Source organism: Pteropus vampyrus, unplaced genomic scaffold (assembly GCF_000151845.1).
Source record: "Pteropus vampyrus isolate Shadow unplaced genomic scaffold, Pvam_2.0 Scaffold24, whole genome shotgun sequence".
Lineage (NCBI taxonomy): Eukaryota > Metazoa > Chordata > Mammalia > Chiroptera > Pteropodidae > Pteropus > Pteropus vampyrus.
The window spans coordinates 9,080,317-9,099,735 of NW_011888805.1; the positions used below are offsets into that span (position 1 = coordinate 9,080,317).

General features: G+C 37.1%; 1 protein-coding gene across 1 annotated transcript; it reads left to right on the plus strand.

The window, feature by feature from the left end:
* Positions 1-51: 51 nt before the first annotated feature.
* On the plus strand, positions 52-13,990 carry PERP (PERP, TP53 apoptosis effector). Its single transcript, XM_011356157.2, has 3 exons — positions 52-394; positions 9,473-9,613; positions 13,231-13,990. Exons 1-3 carry the CDS (start codon positions 181-183, stop codon positions 13,455-13,457), a joined length of 582 nt encoding a protein of 193 aa, XP_011354459.1. The 5' UTR covers positions 52-180; the 3' UTR covers positions 13,458-13,990.
* The last annotated feature ends 5,429 nt before the right edge of the window (positions 13,991-19,419 follow it).

The following is a 19,419-nucleotide window of genomic DNA, read 5'->3' on the forward strand; positions in this document are numbered from 1 at the left end:
CGGCCCGGCCCGGCCCAGCAGGTCCGGGCGGAGCGCTCTGAGTCACCGGAATCTAGGTGGGGCCGGGGCGCCGCGCCCCTGCGGCCTCTTCCCTTTTGTCGCCCTGTCCGCGCTCGCGGGCCACTCTCCGCCGGCGTCCGAGCCCCGCGCGCTCCTCTCCTCCGCGCCGCCCCCGTCGAGATGCTGCGCTGCGGCCTGGCCTGTGAGCGCTGCAGGTGGATCCTGCCCCTGCTCCTGCTCAGCGCCATCGCTTTCGACATTATCGCGCTGGCCGGCCGCGGCTGGCTGCAGTCGAGCGACCACATCCAGACGTCCTCGCTGTGGTGGCGATGCTTCCACGAGGGCGGCGGCAGCGGGTCCGCCGCGGATGGCTGCGAGAGCCTCATGGACTACGGTGAGTGCCTCCGCCCGCCGCTGCCTCCAGGAAGTCCTCTGGGTCGCGGCCGGGCGTGCACCCGCGCCCTGGGAGTGCGCGGCTTTCGGAAGCCTCCCTGTATGAAAGGACTGGACAGGATCTGGGATAATGAGTCATTCAAAATAAATAAATAATAATAATAATCGATCTAGAGCTTAGCTTCATGCCTTCGACCTGAACAAAAAGCACCAGCTTTGAGTGGCCAAAACCAGGCTCAACGCTGGAAGAAAATGGCCCTGGTTCGCTGTTTTTTGGTACAGTTTGTAGGTTAATATGCAAAAGGTGATTTCAGCCATTTGAAAAGGTTTGGTAAGTTGATATAATAAACAGAGTATTTTTTTGGAGACCTACTGAAATTTCTTCCCATTCTGCCTCCTCTGGTTCTTCTTACGATTAAAATTTAAGTATTAAAATACATGCCTTCCCTAATGTAGATGTATTATTCGTTAAACTGAACTAAGTGAAAGCAGCTCTTCCTCCATTAAAATAGTTCTCAGTCCAAATTTCAGCAGCTACAATTTCAGTCGATACTGTAGCGTTTACTGCGTCAGCCTAGCTCTTGTTTACTTTTGTCTTGGGGGTGTCTTTCTGGTTTAAGCACGGCCTTGTTGTTTAGAAAAATTTTATTTTAATCTGATTTGAAATCAAAAAGCAAACATATCTTCTACATCAGTGAAATGAAGCAGAGTTGACAAATGGGATATATTGCAGACGGAATATTTTATTTTTCCAGCATGGAGGAAGCTTCAGTGCTTAACTTGTTAAAACCCTGACTGGAGGCGAGCGTCATTTTATCCGATGGCGGCCCCTGCTAACTAGTAGATGTGAAGGACAGTGGGGTCTGTCTGTTGTGATTAGCGGTGTGTATGTGTGTGGGGAGGGCGGGGTGCAGGCGAGGAGTGTTATTTAAGTATGAACATTATAAGAAGCTTAAAGCCAAATACTTCTCAGTGGGACCTTACCAACGGAGTTTAATAGTTCTAAACCGAAGCCACCCTGCCTCTTTTTATTCCCGCTTGGGACTATCGACTTGATTCTCAACCCCTGCCCCTGAAATGGCCCCGGGTTTTCACAAACTGTTTATTTCTGGGGCCCTCTCTCAGGGACTTGTCGCTGATTCCTAAGGACTGTGGAATAGTTTGGAAGTTCTCACGGTTAACTTCCCCCCAAAAGGAGGCATGGTCCTCATTAGCTGGTAACAAAATGTAAAGACTGAATGGAATTCCTGATTTCCTTAAAGTCTGTGTTTTTCCTTTCTTAAAACACAAACAGCTCGCCCACTAGGGTTTGTACTAACTCAGGCCTTTAGGTTTTTAAACGGAATTGATTTATTTGAAATAATATATCTGTATCTTCTAGTTAAAATGCATTGGAATTCAGTATCCTGTAGGGGACTTATAGATCTGCTTAAGTAGATGTGTTTTTAAACAGACTTTGATAATCATACTTCACGCCAAAGACTAACAGACCCAAAGAACACTTAGCAATCTTGCACATATTAAGTAAGAAGGAGGTTAGTTAATGCTGAGAAGGAATAGGGCTGCTGGCAGAACCAGGATCCCCACTGCTGCTGGGACGTGATCTAACGTGCAAGGCTCTGGCTGTCACCACAGCCCTCTTGTGAAACATGCACAATGCAGTTTTTATTTTTCTTGACTTGCAGGATGAGCTCACCTTTCTAGGGTGCGGCTCTTCCAACCTCAGACTGACATAGTGCTTTGTATGTGGAAGGGAGACAGCAGGTTTTGTTTCTCAGTTTAATTTTTTAATTAGTGTATGTGTGTGAAGTTGGTAGAGAAATTGGTCTTTGGAAAAGTTCAGTTTTCCAGGTGATGCAGCAAGACTGTTTTTCATAAATGAGCAGTGGCCTTCACACCCCAGTGTAGTTATTCCCGTGACTTTTGCAAAGACAATTAAGTGCCAATAATGTGTTAGATGTGGCTTTAGCTCAGGACCTAGAATCAAATCATGACAACAGAATCCACTGTCACTAGGAGACCATCGGAAGGAGAAAATAGATAGGCATTCACCAGGAGAGGTCTATCTCAGGCTATTTTAAGTCAAAGATGAGTTGGAGTGTTTATCACACTTACGCTCCATCTCCTGACATGGACTGTTACTTAGTTTTGCGTCACAAGTGTGGCAGTTGTGTATTTCTGCACTGTAGGGTGATGATCTAGGCATCTCTGATCCCTGGAGATTTTCAGATAGCCTCATTAAGGCCTTGCTGAAAACAAAATGTTTACACTACTTTACCTAAAATGTGGTAAGCAGTTTACACAGACTCCCGCATATGTATAAACACAACAAGGAGTAAGTTGACAGCTCTAATTAAAATGATATCTCAATATAGAGAGTTGAGCTGGTACATCTATTTTTTGAAAACTTCTTGATATGATCTAGAAAATAAACATTGTGATTTACCATTGTAACTATTAAGAAGGTTTACCTTTTTATTACAAAGTGCTTGACCATCTCTTTTATTGACATTCATAACATTAATACATTAATTTTGGTAATGATACAGGTTATTCCTGGCAAGTATTGGCAATAATACTAAATGATATAGACTTTTAAAAAATAAAAGTAGTTTCTTTTTTACATTAATATTAATGTAAAAAGCAAAATATTATATATCGTCACTATTATTAACAGTTTTAAAATAATTTCAGATTACCATATCACCTCATTTTTTTTCCTATAAATGAACCAAATTACATGGCTGAATATATTATTTTCATGATAGTAACAACTAAATAAATACTAATCTTTACAAATACTTGTTTGAATTTATTAAACATCATGGCTTCTATTCCTCAAAACAAGAAAAGAAAATCTAGACTTAAATATTGAAATGGTCATTCAGTTTCATGTATACATAACATGCAGAATTAAATTTGAAGGCATGTTGATGTGTGCTATTTTTGCACTCCTGGCAGTTTCTCTTCCAGTTTTAAGAAAAAATACAACAGGAGATGTTAATTTCAAATCCCAAGCAAGCTCCAGCTTGTCAGGGTGGAGAATAATGGAGATGAGTTTATGCATCAAGAATGAAAGTGGGGGCGGAGGGAGAGGTTAGTGTCGAAGAGCTTTTGCCTTGGATCTGGACAGAAGAGCAGAGCCTCGTTTTTACCAAAGATAGCCGTTGAGACCACAGAATGCACTGAATGGTTTTTTTAATATGAAATCAGCCTTGGGTAACTCAGTGAATCAGAGTAGTATATGAACTATTTTTAGGTCATTTACCTTACGATTTTTAAATGTACAAGAAATTAGAAAAATAAGTATGAAGTTAATAGATTTATATTAGGCTAAATTCAACATAAAGGACTTCATTTTGAGATTATGCTCTTGTGGCTTTTGGCAGGGGGCATGGTGAGGTATTAAAATATTCTTGTTTTATGAAATTAGGCATTAGTAGGTAGATTACTCTTTATGGGCATGTGTTCACTTCCTTACATAGCAAAATAAAAAGTTGGCCACTCTCAGTTCATTTTCATAGTTAAAAAAATGTGTGTGTGTGTGTGTGTGTGTGTGTGTGTATTGCCATGAAATCTAGAAGTCTAGGAACCAGGTACATAGTGCAGTTTATACCACATCTGCTGCAATTAGCATTAACCACCCCAGTAAAGACACAGAGTCCTAGATTTTAGAATTAGAAAGGAATGAGAGTGTATCTATTCAAGCCTTTGCCAAATGCTCTCAACACCCCCCATGACTGAGCTGAGCTGCTTCCTATTGTTCAGCAAATTAATTCCATTCTCTCTCAATGCTACTTGTTTAAAAGTACTTCTTGGTTAAAACAGTACTTCTCTCATACCTTCTTCTACTGATAGAGCCGAAATGTGCTGCCCTGTAAATTCTACTTTCCAACCTTCTTCTATCTGACAGACTTTTAAATATTTAAGGGTAGGTCCTAAATTCGCTGCTGCTGTTTATCTTGTGTGATTTCCCTGTTTTCACATCTTCCTGTGTAGGATGGTTTTCCCACTCAGACTTTAAAAGACGACCCTCCAGGGGTATCATAGTTCTATTAAAACACCACAGTAAAAAGTTATCATCTGGCTCCGTTTCAGGAGAAAATACAGAGCATGTATAGAATCCCACGATTATGGAGTGCTCTCCTTTGAGACTGTGCCATTCCTCCTTTAAGCCACCCCTTCTGCTTTCCACAACTTCCGCAAAATTGCTTTTTTCTATGTAGATTGTTTTGGAGGCCTGTTAGGACTTGTCCTGTAGATAGATACCTGCTACTCAACATATTGCAGACCAGCAGCATCAGTGTTACCTGGGAGGCTATTGTACACTCAGTGTCTCAGGTCCACCTACTGAATCGGAATCTGTATTTGAACGAGATCCACAGGTGATTAGTGAGCACTTTTAAGTTTCAGAAGCACTGACCTGTATTCCTGCAGATTACCTACTCATTGAACATGCAGCAGTCTTTTTGAATTTATTATGCACTTATGCTTATATTTATTTGTAGTGGGATCTTTATTTTTTCAATTATGGTTTTATCTAGTTTTCAGTTCTGCTCATGTAGAATTTAAAGAACCCTATAAAAACAACATGATTAGGGTTCACATTAAAGAACCCTATAGAAACAATATGAAAAAATCTGACAAAATCTCAGATTCACTAGGTGGGGCCTTCGGTATTAATAAATGAATCCTTTTTTTGCTCTTTTCTTAACAGTTGACCTTACTGGTCATTTTCTAGCTGTATTTGCCTTATAACATTGTATTTTGGTATGTAATCTCTGGAAAAAGATATAACATTCATCTTCATACAAAAAAACTTCAAAACATTTCCTAGAAAAAACTCAGAATGTCATCAGTGACCATCGAATAGTTTCCATGTTGTTGATTTAATGTTGAATCTGCAAAGACAGAGTAAAATTTGATAAGCCATTCTTCATCTAAATGGATCTTTAATGAATCTTATTTAAAAGTGGATTTATAATTCTGCTGGTTTCTTTTATAACATGAGCTTCTCCAAGTGGTATTTAGAAAATAAACTTAGGACATAATAAATTATGTCTATAAAACGCCAAATTTATCTTCCCTTAAGGAAACAAAACAAACAAAAAGCTTTCCTACACAGAAACTGTTTACCTGGAATACTGTATGCTTTTGTGGCCTCAATCCAGAGAATGATAATTGACAATGAGAATCCTGCCCACTCCCCTACACATACACAAACACAATTAGGAAAGGCAATAAAATTTAAAGTGCATAAAATAATAATGAAAGACAGACTCATCTTCAGAATAGATCAAGGACAGTCTGCCCCTGAAGAACTGAGGGCTGTCTGTTGAAACATGGAAGAAGTAGCTTTAAGACAACTTTTAAAAAATTGATGTTTTCCATTAGAGTTGGTAAATGTGGTATAGTTTAGAACATAGTATAATATAAAAATAGAAATAGTTCCCCAAAGAGCTGGGTAAATTTGTAGACATTAGGCTCATTCTGGATAAAAAAGTGAGACCAAAGGTATTTAGGGTATAGACTTAACTTCTCAAAATGTATGTCATGGGGAATTGTCATGTCCTGAGTCTACATGGCTTTCAGGCCCCTTCTCAGACAGAATGTTGGCCTAGGAGACCATGCTCAGATGGTAGGTTCCATCTCATTGTTTTATAGCAAAATGTTCATTGCCATGAGAAGGAGCTTGCCTTACCTATCATTCATCAGTCAGAATAGAATCTTCACAACCATGCCAAGAGTTGTCCTAAGTGATAGTTACACAAGTCAGTGTGGGTGTTTCCATGATGAGGAGCAGGTTTTACAGGTCTACTTGCAAGGCAGCCTTTGTCAAGACAAAATGCTCTTAATTCTCCACTTTGATGACTCACAGCATTTTAAATAAGACATTAACTGTGCTGATTTAACACAACCTAGAAAAAGTTCTTAAAATGGTCTGTGTTTGTATTTATGTTTACCTCCTAGCTTTAGGTTAGGTGAGTTCACTTACTATTTATTTTAATTCTTTTCAAATACCTTAAACTAAGCATAAATCACACCTCAGCTATAATGTTAGAAAAAAGTAACAATAGCCATAATTAACATATTATTCTTTATCAGATAGACAGGTAAGATTATTGATAATTACTCTTTATAGCAATATCATACATAATTTATTTAGCTATACTTTTAAAATCTTAATCTGTGATAGCAAAGTTTGGTTATTGAAATAAGTTCTTTGTTAGGATTTTTTCTGTTCTTTTTGGAAACTCAGATTCTGCTATGCAATTTATTTTCATAATGTTTATATTCCTCTGCATATTTATACAGGTATGTTGCCTTTCACTGCACAGTTTCAAACCTATGAACTCAAAAGGAAAAATCAGTGTTTGCCTATTTGAATTAATGATTAGATTTAATTGAATTTAATGATTGGCTGTAGCTATAAAAAAAATCTATAGAAAGGAGAGTATAATTGGCAGGGGCTGGCACATACTGAAAGTTATATGCTCTTTTGGGCAGTGCTGCATCTGTTTTTATAAGGAGGTTAATCATCTACCTTAGTTCTCAAACTTTAGTATGGGTGTAAGAAATACCAGTAAAATGCAGATTCCTAGACACTACCCCTCCAGCTCTGATTCGGTAGGTCTGAGGGAGGTATAAGAATCTGAATTTTTAATAATGTCCACTGATGATTTTGACTCAGTGGTATATGGGCTAGAATTTGAGACAGTCGAATTAATGTTCTTTTTAAAGCACGATTCCTCTTTTCTTGAAAGTTACCTTATTTGAAGGACAAAGCTAAAGTTAGAGAAGAGACTCGATTTCACTTTTTGACTTTATTCATTTCTTTTTAAAAGAAAACATTTCTATTTTTACCTGGTCCTAAAATCTCTTACTGATCTCACAGGAAGAGGAAGATGATTTGGAGGAAAGTAGTAAAAATTAGAAATGTAAAACTAGGCCCACTCATGTACTGTCTCAGCCCCAGCCTGACTGTTGCTACTAGAAGGTAATTTGTGTGGAAATGTGATATTTGAGCATATAAAAGTGTATCTTCTCCTTAATTACCTGTTATTCCCCAGGCAATCATGAATCTAGAGGACGATCTGGAGGGAGGGTAGGGGCTGGAGAAGGGAACTTAGCTCAGGTTTGGATAGAACAGATTAAAATTCAAAAATGCAGTGAATGACAAAAACAATCTTTATGTGACAATGCAGAACCTTGTGAATGTAGAATAAAGTGAAAACGAGATACTGGAGAAAAGTCATAGGAATATAGGAGGAACTTTTTGAGCTCCGTGACTTTTCACACAAAAACTCTCATCCTTACAATAACCTTGAAATAAGGCATTTTTGGCCTTGGTTAACAGATATGCAAACTCACAGTGACTAATAGGAGCCAGAAGCAGGCTGTAAATGAGGTCTAGCTGGCTCCAAAACCTTACTCTTTCTGCTGTCCCATATCTTTAACTCTGACCCATCAAATGACCCAGAATTAAGTGAGGGTAGATTTGTCAGCTGAGCTATGTCAGAATAGGAGTAAAACCAGGGCAGAGGTGCACATGACCCTCCTTTTCAAATGCAATAAAGAATAATAAGTTAAGAGTGCATGTTCATCCATCAATGAATGAATGGATAAACAACATGGGGGATGTCCATACTATAGAATATTTTTTGGCTATAAAAGGGAATGAAGTACTGATCCGTGCTACAACATAGATGCACCTTGAAAACATTATGCTAAATGAAAGAAGACAGTCACAAAAAGCCACATAGTATATGATTCCATTTATTTGAAATGTCCAGAATAGGCAAATTTATTGGGACAGAAAGTAGATTAGTGGTTGCCGGAAGCTGGAGGAAAGGAGGAATGGAAATTGACTGCTAATGGACATGGATTTTTTTTTGGGGGGGGGTGATGAAAATGTTGGTATTGTTAGTGGTGATTATTGTACAACCCCATGGATATAGCAGAAACCACTGAATTGTATACTTGGAAAGGGTGAATTTTATGGTGTATAAATTATATCTCAAAAAAAGAGTGATGTTTTGGATTCAGGCAGACTCTAAATCAAACTCTGCCTAAATCACTTGCTAGCTGTGTGGCTATGACAGGTTATTTGAACTCTCAAAACCTTACTGTAGCCTCATTTCTAAAGAAATGATAATGGCGCGAACCTTAAAACATTGTTGTGAGGATTCAGTGAACTAGATATGTCAAGTTCTTAGTCCAGTGCCTGGCACAGAGCAATTTCTTCATGAATGTTACTATTACCTCTTGTGTGAAGAGATCTTAAAAATCAGAGCAGATTGAACAATAAGAATTATTGGCTAGAATGCTTAGCCTGAGTTCATGGCTCTTCCTGTTTCCGCAGGTGCAGGGTAGCATGACACAGGGCTGGAGGCGCCCCTGTGATCCTCAGACCTAGAACTCAATTCCTACCTCATCCTCATTGCTTTAAAGGCCGATATCAGTAATTAAGAACTCTTGTGCAACACATTCTGAATACTTAAGAAGTTCAAATTTAGACAGAAATCTAGGCCTGTCTGAACGTGTTATAAAAAAATCACAGCTACTTTTCAATTAAATTTTTTTTATTTTACATCTCTGCCTATTCTTCGGTTTATGTTTTCAAAGATTATTCCTACACAGAACCAACCATTGATATGAAACACAAAAACCTTTTAAAGGTTGTTGAAACATTTCCTAAAGAGATTGTAAAATCTCTTTATGTTTATTATGGTCGAGTTGTGTTAGGACTTGAGTGAACCCTTTAAATATATCAGTTTATATGGCAGTTTATTAAGTGAGAAACAGTTTAATAAAGTTTAACTTTCATCTCAGAGATAAAACATTTGATCAAAAACCAAGGGGAGAAGGCATCACTGCATATCAGTATATTAATGTCCTGTATAGGAACTGCCCATTCTCTGCTTGAAATATGGAGATGCTTGAGTATTGTCAAAAGAAAAACTGTCCTTCCACACAAATATATAATTAGTAGAAAGAAAAAAATCATATTGATACTTTGATAAGTGATGTTAAATTTGGTTTGTCTGTCTTACTAATGACCGTTTCTCTTTCCTCGCAGCGTGGGGAAGGGCAGCTGCTGCCATGCTCTTCTGTGGCTTTATCATCCTGGTGATCTGTTTCATCCTCTCCTTCTTTGCCCTCTGTGGACCACAAATGCTTGTCTTCCTGAGAGTGATTGGAGGCCTCCTGGCCCTGGCCGGTAAGACTTTGTGTCACCAGTTCTTCATTCATACCTTCCATGCACATTACTATAATAATTTCCAAACCACAAAGAAGATTCCTGACAATTACAGTTCTTGATCTGTTCTCAGAAAATATATCACCCAGGGCAGAATTAACAGAGGAGAGATGCGTTTTAAGACCTGGATCCCTTTCCTCCTGTGTCCCTATGCTCCCTATCCAAGCAAGGAAGGTTGTCACTCTGTATACTACTCTTGTAGGTGACCCCATGTCCAGTGACCCCACCCCACCCCAAGGGACCAGGACTAAGCCCTGGAAGTGCAGTGTCTCCATAGTGGGCCCAGCGTTGGTCTACTGTGAGCCCTATGCTGAGGGGCTGGAATGTCCCAGAGCCATTTTACTTGTTTTTGTAGTGAGACATAAAGGGTTTTCTGCAATGGGAGGAGGGTCCCCAGGAGAGGCCAGATCTAGAATTGCCTCATCGACAGTGCTGGGGGACCAGAAATTGAGTTTATGTAGGGGAGTGCAGCTCAGAGCGAACATTTATTAATGGAATACAAGAACTAGGAATCTAGGCAAGAATTATTTGAAATTTTAGGCAGGTACCTGGCACTAGCGGAATCTGTCAAAGGAGAAGGACCCCAGCGACAGAGCTGGTTTTAGGTGCAAAACTGAATTTCCTGAGGAGGGCAAAGGAGAAGGTGGCTAATAAGGCAAAGTGAGTTCACAGGTCATTTTTCAAAATAACAGCTCAAGCTCATGAGAGCAAAGCAGAAATCCAGCTACAGACCTGGGGTACAAATAGAAAGTGAGCAGAAGCCTTGTGACTAGAAGGATCCACGAGGTCAGGCATGAGCCCAGAGGGAGACCACTTTGTACTGGGTTCCCTGAGCTTAGAAAAGTTGTTTGCAGAGCCGAGGGCAGGACAAGTGAGGGGCGGAAAGGCCCTGGCTGAGAGGGAGGGGAACCAACCAGGGCAGGCCTTGCCCCCTCCTGTACATTTAAAACTTTCTCTTCATTAAAATAAAGATTACTGTTCTTCATGTTTCCAAAAAAAAATTTTTTTTTTTAGAATAATGTTCTAAAATCAGAAGTGACTTGGAATCACAAAAGATACGAAGAACCTCATTGAACTTGACTTTTATTAGTTCAACTTTATAAGACCTTATCAAAGAAATACATTTGATATCTCTTCCTCTCACATGTCTTAGAAGACTAGATGAATGCTTGTTTACATCGCCATTAAAAATAATGCACTAGGACATTAACGTTTGTTGAAAAACCTAGTAAATATCATATGATTCAGCAGTTCTACTTCTAGGTCTGTCCTTAAAAGAACTGAAAGCAGGGACTTGAACAGACATTTGTATCCCCATGTTAACTGCAGCATTATTCACAGTAGCCAAAAAGTGGAAAAAGTGAGTTGTTCATCAACAGATAAATGGATAAACACAATTTGATAAAATTACAACGGAATGTTATTCAGCCATAAAAAGGAATAAAGTTTTGATAGATGCTACAATGTGGATGGACCTTGAAAACAATATGCTAAGAGAAATAAGGTAGATATGGAAGGACAAATATTTTATGATTTCGCTTATATGAAGTACCTGGAGTAGACAAATTTTATAGAGACAGAAAGTAGATTAGAGGTTACTGGGGGCCAAAGGGGGAGTAATGGGGATAGAATTTATTTTGGGAGTGTTGAAAAGTTTCAGGTATAGGTAGTAGTGATGGTTATACAATATTGTAAATGTATTTAATGCCACTAAATTGTATACTTAACAAATGGTTAAAACGATAAATATTATGTTGTGTATATTTTGCCACAATTAAAAAAAAAATCCTGTATAACTCTTTTGTCCATCTTCAAACATTAAGATCTGGTAATGGCCATCTTGAACTGACCGGGCTGCAGAAGTTGTAAAGAAAACTAGTTGTCGTGAGCGTCAGCAGATAAACAGCTTAGTGGTCCTGCTCAGTTCTGTGTTCTTATTTTACCATTTAAAACTCCTGTGTTCCTTTAGAGTGTGACAATTAGAATGGGAAATGTTTAGAGAAGAAAAAAAGCCTAGAAATCTCAATACATTTTTAGTGATAATAATACTTAATTAGACCTACTTGATGTTTAAGATATATTTCACAGCAATAATTTTTTTTAAATTTTACATATATTATTGGGTTAGAATCAGAAAAATTAAGCACTTATACAATTTAGATTTTGCAGAAATTGATCCAAACCAGTAGAACTTCATATATGATGAACCAAAATGGATAAATCACAATAGTTAGCATTTATGACTAGGCAAAATTAGAGAATAACATAAAGAAGGATTACTTTCACTTACATGATATTTTCCAATAACTGACAAACCTAACTAATGAGAGTTTGCCATTTAAGGTATCCGAGAAGCAAAGAAATATTTCAGATCTGCACCAAGACTGCCCATTATAAATTGCCAGAGAAGAATATTTTGAGTTGAGAAATAGAAGCAACAGATCAAGATGTGGCAACATCTACAGCCTTTCTAGCAATTTAAAAAAAAAAAAAAAAGAAAAGAAAAAGAAAAATACTTTAGGAGCTTTATCTGTAGAGCCAGTAGAGAAAAATTAAAGTGAAAGAAAAAGTGGTGGTGAGGACCGTACACTCCCAGCCCGCCCCTCCTTGTGGAGAGTCATGTACAGAGCTAAAATCTGCTCACCCCTTTCATATGGCAGTGCATATATGACATGTGAAGTCAAAAAATGCAGAACATAGCACAGCATATACATACTCATTATCACTTTATAGAAATAAAGCATGTTCATTGAAAAAGGCTGTAAAAGATTAAGTTCTTTCTATTTTTTATTTTAAAGTTGCTTAAAATGTGAATATGATTAATAATAATTGTAATAATATGACTCTCATACCAAAGAGGTTAGAAATCTTGACTTATGTTTTTTTTTATTTAGAACCTCCCTTACACTTACCCGAAGTCCTGTTCCTCTCTTTCATTTCTTTTCCCCGAGCCTGGAATGCTCTTACCCGTGCCCTCCCTCTGTTTCTGTTTATTCTTCAGTTTCTCACTTCTTTTAGCAGGCTTTTCTAGTCATTTTCCACATTGATCATTTGCATCATCGGTTCATTTAGTCATTCATTTATTGGATGAATATCCCAATGGTGTATTTTTGAATATAGAGTGATGTGTGTGTGTGCGCACACACGTGTTTGTGTGTATATATCTATATATTATTTTGCCAACTATGCCTTTGACAAAGGAAATACAAAGATGAATAATAATAGACTCTTTGTTACCATCCTGCTTTCTATTACCACAGTTTTGCACTTTTTACTTCAGTATATATAACGCTTGCACGGGGACTATAGAGTGATTCTCTAATTGTTTTCTGTCTATATTTCATATATTCAGTATTCAGCTTAGTGCCGGGTATCTCTGACACACAAAATTTAATAATTTTTTTTGACTCATGATTAACTAGGTACACCAGCCCCTTTCATTAGCATTGTTTAGGTGGATTTAATACTTGTTTAAAGGTAAAAACATTGTGGGAGAGGGAGTTAATCTATTGTTCCATGCATTCATTCACTCGTGCATGCACGCATTTATACTTTGGGATTTTGTTTCTTCCCTTTAGCTGTGTTCCAGATCATCTCCCTGGTAATTTACCCGGTGAAGTACACCCAGACCTTCAACCTTCATCTCAACCCTGCTGTCACTTACATCTATAACTGGGCCTATGGCTTTGGGTGGGCAGCCACAATTATCCTGATCGGCTGTGCCTTCTTCTTCTGCTGCCTCCCCAACTACGAAGACGACCTCCTGGGCAATGCGAAGCCCAGGTATTTCTACACATCTGCCTGAGATGGGGAAGGCACTGCTGCCAGAATGTATTACAGAAGAAGAAACTATTCTCCCCGGAATACTTGGAACCTGTTTTGGGGAGCAGTGTTTATATTATTGGACTAGTCAAAATACCAAAATAATTTGGGAGAAAATATTTCTTAAATGATGTTAGAGTTTCATATTCATCTTTTATATATGTTGTATAAACAAAACCTACTTCTTTTAATTAATTACCTATAATATGCCAGTATTCCTTAATATCTATCCATACCATTTATACTGAATTTGTACAAGAATCTGAATATGAAACTTACCATTTTATAAGATAAAAATGAGAAGGCTTCAAAGATTTAAATAATCTGATCAAATGTCTGTTTTTCCAAGGTTAAATAGACTGTGTCTTTTAAAAGAAGAGATAAATACTGGTAAAAAATGTCAGTAACCAAATACTCTAAAAAAAAATATATATATTTTTTCCAGATTTCAGCTACTTAAAGAAGCAAAAGTTTTCTAAATGCATATTATTTGTGAGAATTTCTAATTAATATCCTGTATAACTCTTTTGTCCATCTTCAAACATTAAGATCTGGTAATGGCCATCTTGAACTGACCGGGCTGCAGAAGTTGTAAAGAAAACTAGTTGTCGTGAGCGTCAGCAGATAAACAGCTTAGTGGTCCTGCTCAGTTCTGTGTTCTTATTTTACCATTTAAAACTCCTGTGTTCCTTTAGAGTGTGACAATTAGAATGGGAAATGTTTAGAGAAGAAAAAAAGCCTAGAAATCTCAATACATTTTTAGTGATAATAATACTTAATTAGACCTACTTGATGTTTAAGATATATTTCACAGCAATAATTTTTTTTAAATTTTACATATATTATTGGGTTAGAATCAGAAAAATTAAGCACTTATACAATTTAGATTTTGCAGAAATTGATCCAAACCAGTAGAACTTCATATATGATGAACCAAAATGGATAAATCACAATAGTTAGCATTTATGACTAGGCAAAATTAGAGAATAACATAAAGAAGGATTACTTTCACTTACATGATATTTTCCAATAACTGACAAACCTAACTAATGAGAGTTTGCCATTTAAGGTATCCGAGAAGCAAAGAAATATTTCAGATCTGCACCAAGACTGCCCATTATAAATTGCCAGAGAAGAATATTTTGAGTTGAGAAATAGAAGCAACAGATCAAGATGTGGCAACATCTACAGCCTTTCTAGCAATTTAAAAAAAAAAAAAAAAGAAAAGAAAAAGAAAAATACTTTAGGAGCTTTATCTGTAGAGCCAGTAGAGAAAAATTAAAGTGAAAGAAAAAGTGGTGGTGAGGACCGTACACTCCCAGCCCGCCCCTCCTTGTGGAGAGTCATGTACAGAGCTAAAATCTGCTCACCCCTTTCATATGGCAGTGCATATATGACATGTGAAGTCAAAAAATGCAGAACATAGCACAGCATATACATACTCATTATCACTTTATAGAAATAAAGCATGTTCATTGAAAAAGGCTGTAAAAGATTAAGTTCTTTCTATTTTTTATTTTAAAGTTGCTTAAAATGTGAATATGATTAATAATAATTGTAATAATATGACTCTCATACCAAAGAGGTTAGAAATCTTGACTTATGTTTTTTTTTATTTAGAACCTCCCTTACACTTACCCGAAGTCCTGTTCCTCTCTTTCATTTCTTTTCCCCGAGCCTGGAATGCTCTTACCCGTGCCCTCCCTCTGTTTCTGTTTATTCTTCAGTTTCTCACTTCTTTTAGCAGGCTTTTCTAGTCATTTTCCACATTGATCATTTGCATCATCGGTTCATTTAGTCATTCATTTATTGGATGAATATCCCAATGGTGTATTTTTGAATATAGAGTGATGTGTGTGTGTGCGCACACACGTGTTTGTGTGTATATATCTATATATTATTTTGCCAACTATGCCTTTGACAAAGGAAATACAAAGATGAATAATAATAGACTCTTTGTTACCATCCTGCTTTCTATTACCACAGTTTTGCACTTTTTACTTCAGTATATATAACGCTTGCACGGGGACTATAGAGTGATTCTCTAATTGTTTTCTGTCTATATTTCATATATTCAGTATTCAGCTTAGTGCCGGGTATCTCTGACACACAAAATTTAATAATTTTTTTTGACTCATGATTAACTAGGTACACCAGCCCCTTTCATTAGCATTGTTTAGGTGGATTTAATACTTGTTTAAAGGTAAAAACATTGCGGGAGAGGGAGTTAATCTATTGTTCCATGCATTCATTCATTCATGCATGCACGCATTTATACTTTGGGATTTTGTTTCTTCCCTTTAGCTGTGTTCCAGATCATCTCCCTGGTAATTTACCCGGTGAAGTACACCCAGACCTTCAACCTTCATCTCAACCCTGCTGTCACTTACATCTATAACTGGGCCTATGGCTTTGGGTGGGCAGCCACAATTATCCTGATCGGCTGTGCCTTCTTCTTCTGCTGCCTCCCCAACTACGAAGACGACCTCCTGGGCAATGCGAAGCCCAGGTATTTCTACACATCTGCCTGAGATGGGGAAGGCACTGCTGCCAAAATGTATTACAGAAGAAGAAACTATTCTCCCCAGAATACTTGGAACCTGTTTTGGGGAGCAGTGTTTATATTATTGGACTAGTCAAAATACCAAAATAATTTGGGAGAAAATATTTCTTAAATGATGTTAGAGTTTCATATTCATCTTTTATATATGTTGTATAAACAAAACCTACTTCTTTTAATTAATTACCTATAATATGCCAGTATTCCTTAATATCTATCCATACCATTTATACTGAATTTGTACAAGAATCTGAATATGAAACTTACCATTTTATAAGATAAAAATGAGAAGGCTTCAAAGATTTAAATAATCTGATCAAATGTCTGTTTTTCCAAGGTTAAATAGACTGTGTCTTTTAAAAGAAGAGATAAATACTGGTAAAAAATGTCAGTAACCAAATACTCTAAAAAAAAAATATATATATTTTTTCCAGATTTCAGCTACTTAAAGAAGCAAAAGTTTTCTAAATGCATATTATTTGTGAGAATTTCTAATTAATAGCCTAAAGAATTGACTTATTTCTAAGCATCACTTTAACTTTATATATATGTCATTCAGGAATGTACTCTTTCAAGGTGAAAACCTGTTGCAGTAGTAAAGCCTTATGTAGGGAAGTTTTCTCTTCTAAAGTGGTTTTTAGGGTTGGGGTATGGGGAAATGATATAGTAATCTGTAGTGTTTTGTGTCTATCTGTTCAGAACCAAAGTTGATTGAGTTGAAAGATGGACCGGGTCTAATTCATCGTGACTGATAGATATGATTAGGTTGTGCCATAAAACATTAGGAAGGCAATTCCTATCACAAAAGTAACATTGAAACAACCTAAGGGGAAGGAATGGCTTGAATATTTCATCTCAGTTGACTGGGCTCTAATCATATAGACACAGCTTCTGATAGCAACTGTAAGCAAAAACTTAAATGTAGTTTGAAACCTGGTCTTCCTGGATAAAACAGATTTAAAATATCTGATCTAAAACATGCAACAGGAGAGTTCAAGGATGCAAGATCTTTGAATGGAAAATATATGATATATCACATGGATTATTATTATTTTTTTACCATTTGTACTTCCATAATGAAAACCAATTCATATGATATATCAAATTTTTATTTGGTAAGTTGCAGAACAAGCAATTACGGTTTTTATTATGAGTTTTTCCCAATAAACCAGGTGTTCTAATCTTGTTTCTAGTTTGCAGTTCTTTGGCTTTTTATTTATTTATTTATTTTCAAATCTGGGGAAGGGAATTTTTAAAAAATGCTTTGAGTGGGGTAGGAAAAACATTTGGATAAAGTGAAAAGTTGCTTCCTCCTTGAGATGTAATCTTCTTCATTTAGGTGGTGGGATAGCCAGCTTTCTCTTCTTCTTTTCCCCTCGTCCGCTTTCCCATTTGGTCGTTTTTCCCTACCATGTGTCACAGATTAATTCCATTATGTTGCCTATAATGTGAAGAAGGGTTGCAGAGTGGCATGGTGGGAGAAGGGACATATTTCTTCTTAGTGCTGTTAGCCCTTTGGTCCTTGGCAACAAATTTTTTCCTATGCTTTTCAAAATAAGAGGTGAATGTTTCTCATCATAAATTTAGAAGACTGTGGTCTTGGTGATTATTGACATACACACATTTTTTTTTTTAAATTTTGTGACTGACAGGATTTGAAGTGGTAACTGACAATATTAAAAATGCCATCTTCTAAAAATATAGCACAGCTAATTCAAGAAGATAATAGATATCTTGAGATTAAGAAACCAGGTCTCCCCCTTGTATATAAAAATGACTCAGATACAAGGTTCTCAAAGACATACACTCTTGTCTTTGAAATTTTTTTTCCCATGCAACTGTCCTCTTCCCTGGCTCAATAAATAACACACTATATCCTAATGATGCACATTTAGGGAAAATACAACTTCCTGAGACCAGTGATCTAATGTAACAGAAGCATTTCAAACTGAAACATTTGGGACAAAGACACACTAAATGTTATTTTCGCTAAAATGTTCCTCTTCTTTCAGCCTTGTTCACATGTAGAGATCCTCTGTTTCTTGGTTCACATTCACTAAGACAGATGCCTTTATGTCATAAATACAGCAGAAGCATTCCAGAGAATTCTGGAGAGTAATGAAGAATTTGACTGAGGAACCATCTGAAGACTAACAATGTATTGTATGGAATTTCCCATGGTAAAGCTGAGGTGGTTTTTGGCTCTGTAATTACATTAAGAGTCCCCACCCTTTAAATAAGCAATTCTAGGTTCCCAAGCAATTATCTCACAGTCACACTATAAGTAGTCAGATATGCAAAGTGCCATTTACTGTTGTCACAAAGAAGTAATATGTCAAGGTCTTTCAGTTGTCACACAAGGTAACTATGGAGTGTAATTATTTTTAGCTTCAAAATCATGTACTGCTGGACTGAGTTTGATAAGCTTTCCTTTTTTTTTTTTTTAAGGAAATGAAAACAATGGGAGAATATAAGTCATAATAACTTAATTAGGTTGATTTTTGCTACAAACTGCTGAAAAACAGTCCTATTAATGTAATATACGTGAATGCTGAATTGACTTGTTTTGTTTCTCTAGGCGTGACTGAAAAGGGCATATTTGAGTCTCATTCCAATGTTGGCTCTTGTTAGCTATGCAGGCTCGAGAAGTTTTCCTCCCCACTGGTCTCATAACCTCATCCATCTATAAAATAATTGCAAATGATCCCTTTTCCTTCAATATTCTCCGATTCAGTATGTTTGTGTGTGCATCTGCTCATTTATTTATTCAATATTCTTGTGAAAAGGAAAAAAGGTAACATGATACGTATTTTGTGTGTTTTTAAAATTGATTTTCAAGGCTAGAGACAATGACTAAAATCTTAATATTGTGGTAACCTTTTTATGCCCAAATAATAACACTTTTTAAGTTGAAAGAGTATTCCTTTAGTTGGATGAACTAAATAAGGGAATGTAGACTATTGTGGGCATAAGGAACCCTAAGCTTAGAAGAAAAACGTCGTTTGTATTCTAGGGAGCTTCTAATTCTAGATGGTGGAGTGGACACTTAAATAATTGCTTCCAACAAATATAGAACAAAATGTAGAATAAACAAGTACCAGGGGGAATAAATAAATCCATAAATAAAAAAGGGATCTACTAGCTGACTGGAGAGTTTGTCAAATTTCTGAAAGATGGAAAATGAGTGATGTTGTCACAGCACAGTAAAGCCACTCGGAAGAAACTCAGGTTGGCTGCTAGGGAAGAACTAGCTGTGCTGCTCGGTAGGTGCCAGAGATGCCAGGCTTGGAATTGGCTGGAAAGAGTAGGAATGCAAAAGGAGGGAGGGTGTAAATCAGGGGGGTTAGTTAGAGGGCTGCTCCATGAGGAGTTTGGCACTTGGCCT

Excerpts from the sequence above, each read along its gene's own strand:
- PERP (XM_011356157.2), top strand. The coding sequence starts at position 181 with ATGCTGCGCTGCGGCCTGGCCTGTGAGCGCTGCAGGTGGATCCTGCCC. Across the intron at positions 395-9,472 it reads CGAGAGCCTCATGGACTACG|CGTGGGGAAGGGCAGCTGCT; the intron begins GTGAGTGCCTCC and ends CTTTCCTCGCAG. Across the intron at positions 9,614-13,230 it reads AGGCCTCCTGGCCCTGGCCG|CTGTGTTCCAGATCATCTCC; the intron begins GTAAGACTTTGT and ends TCTTCCCTTTAG.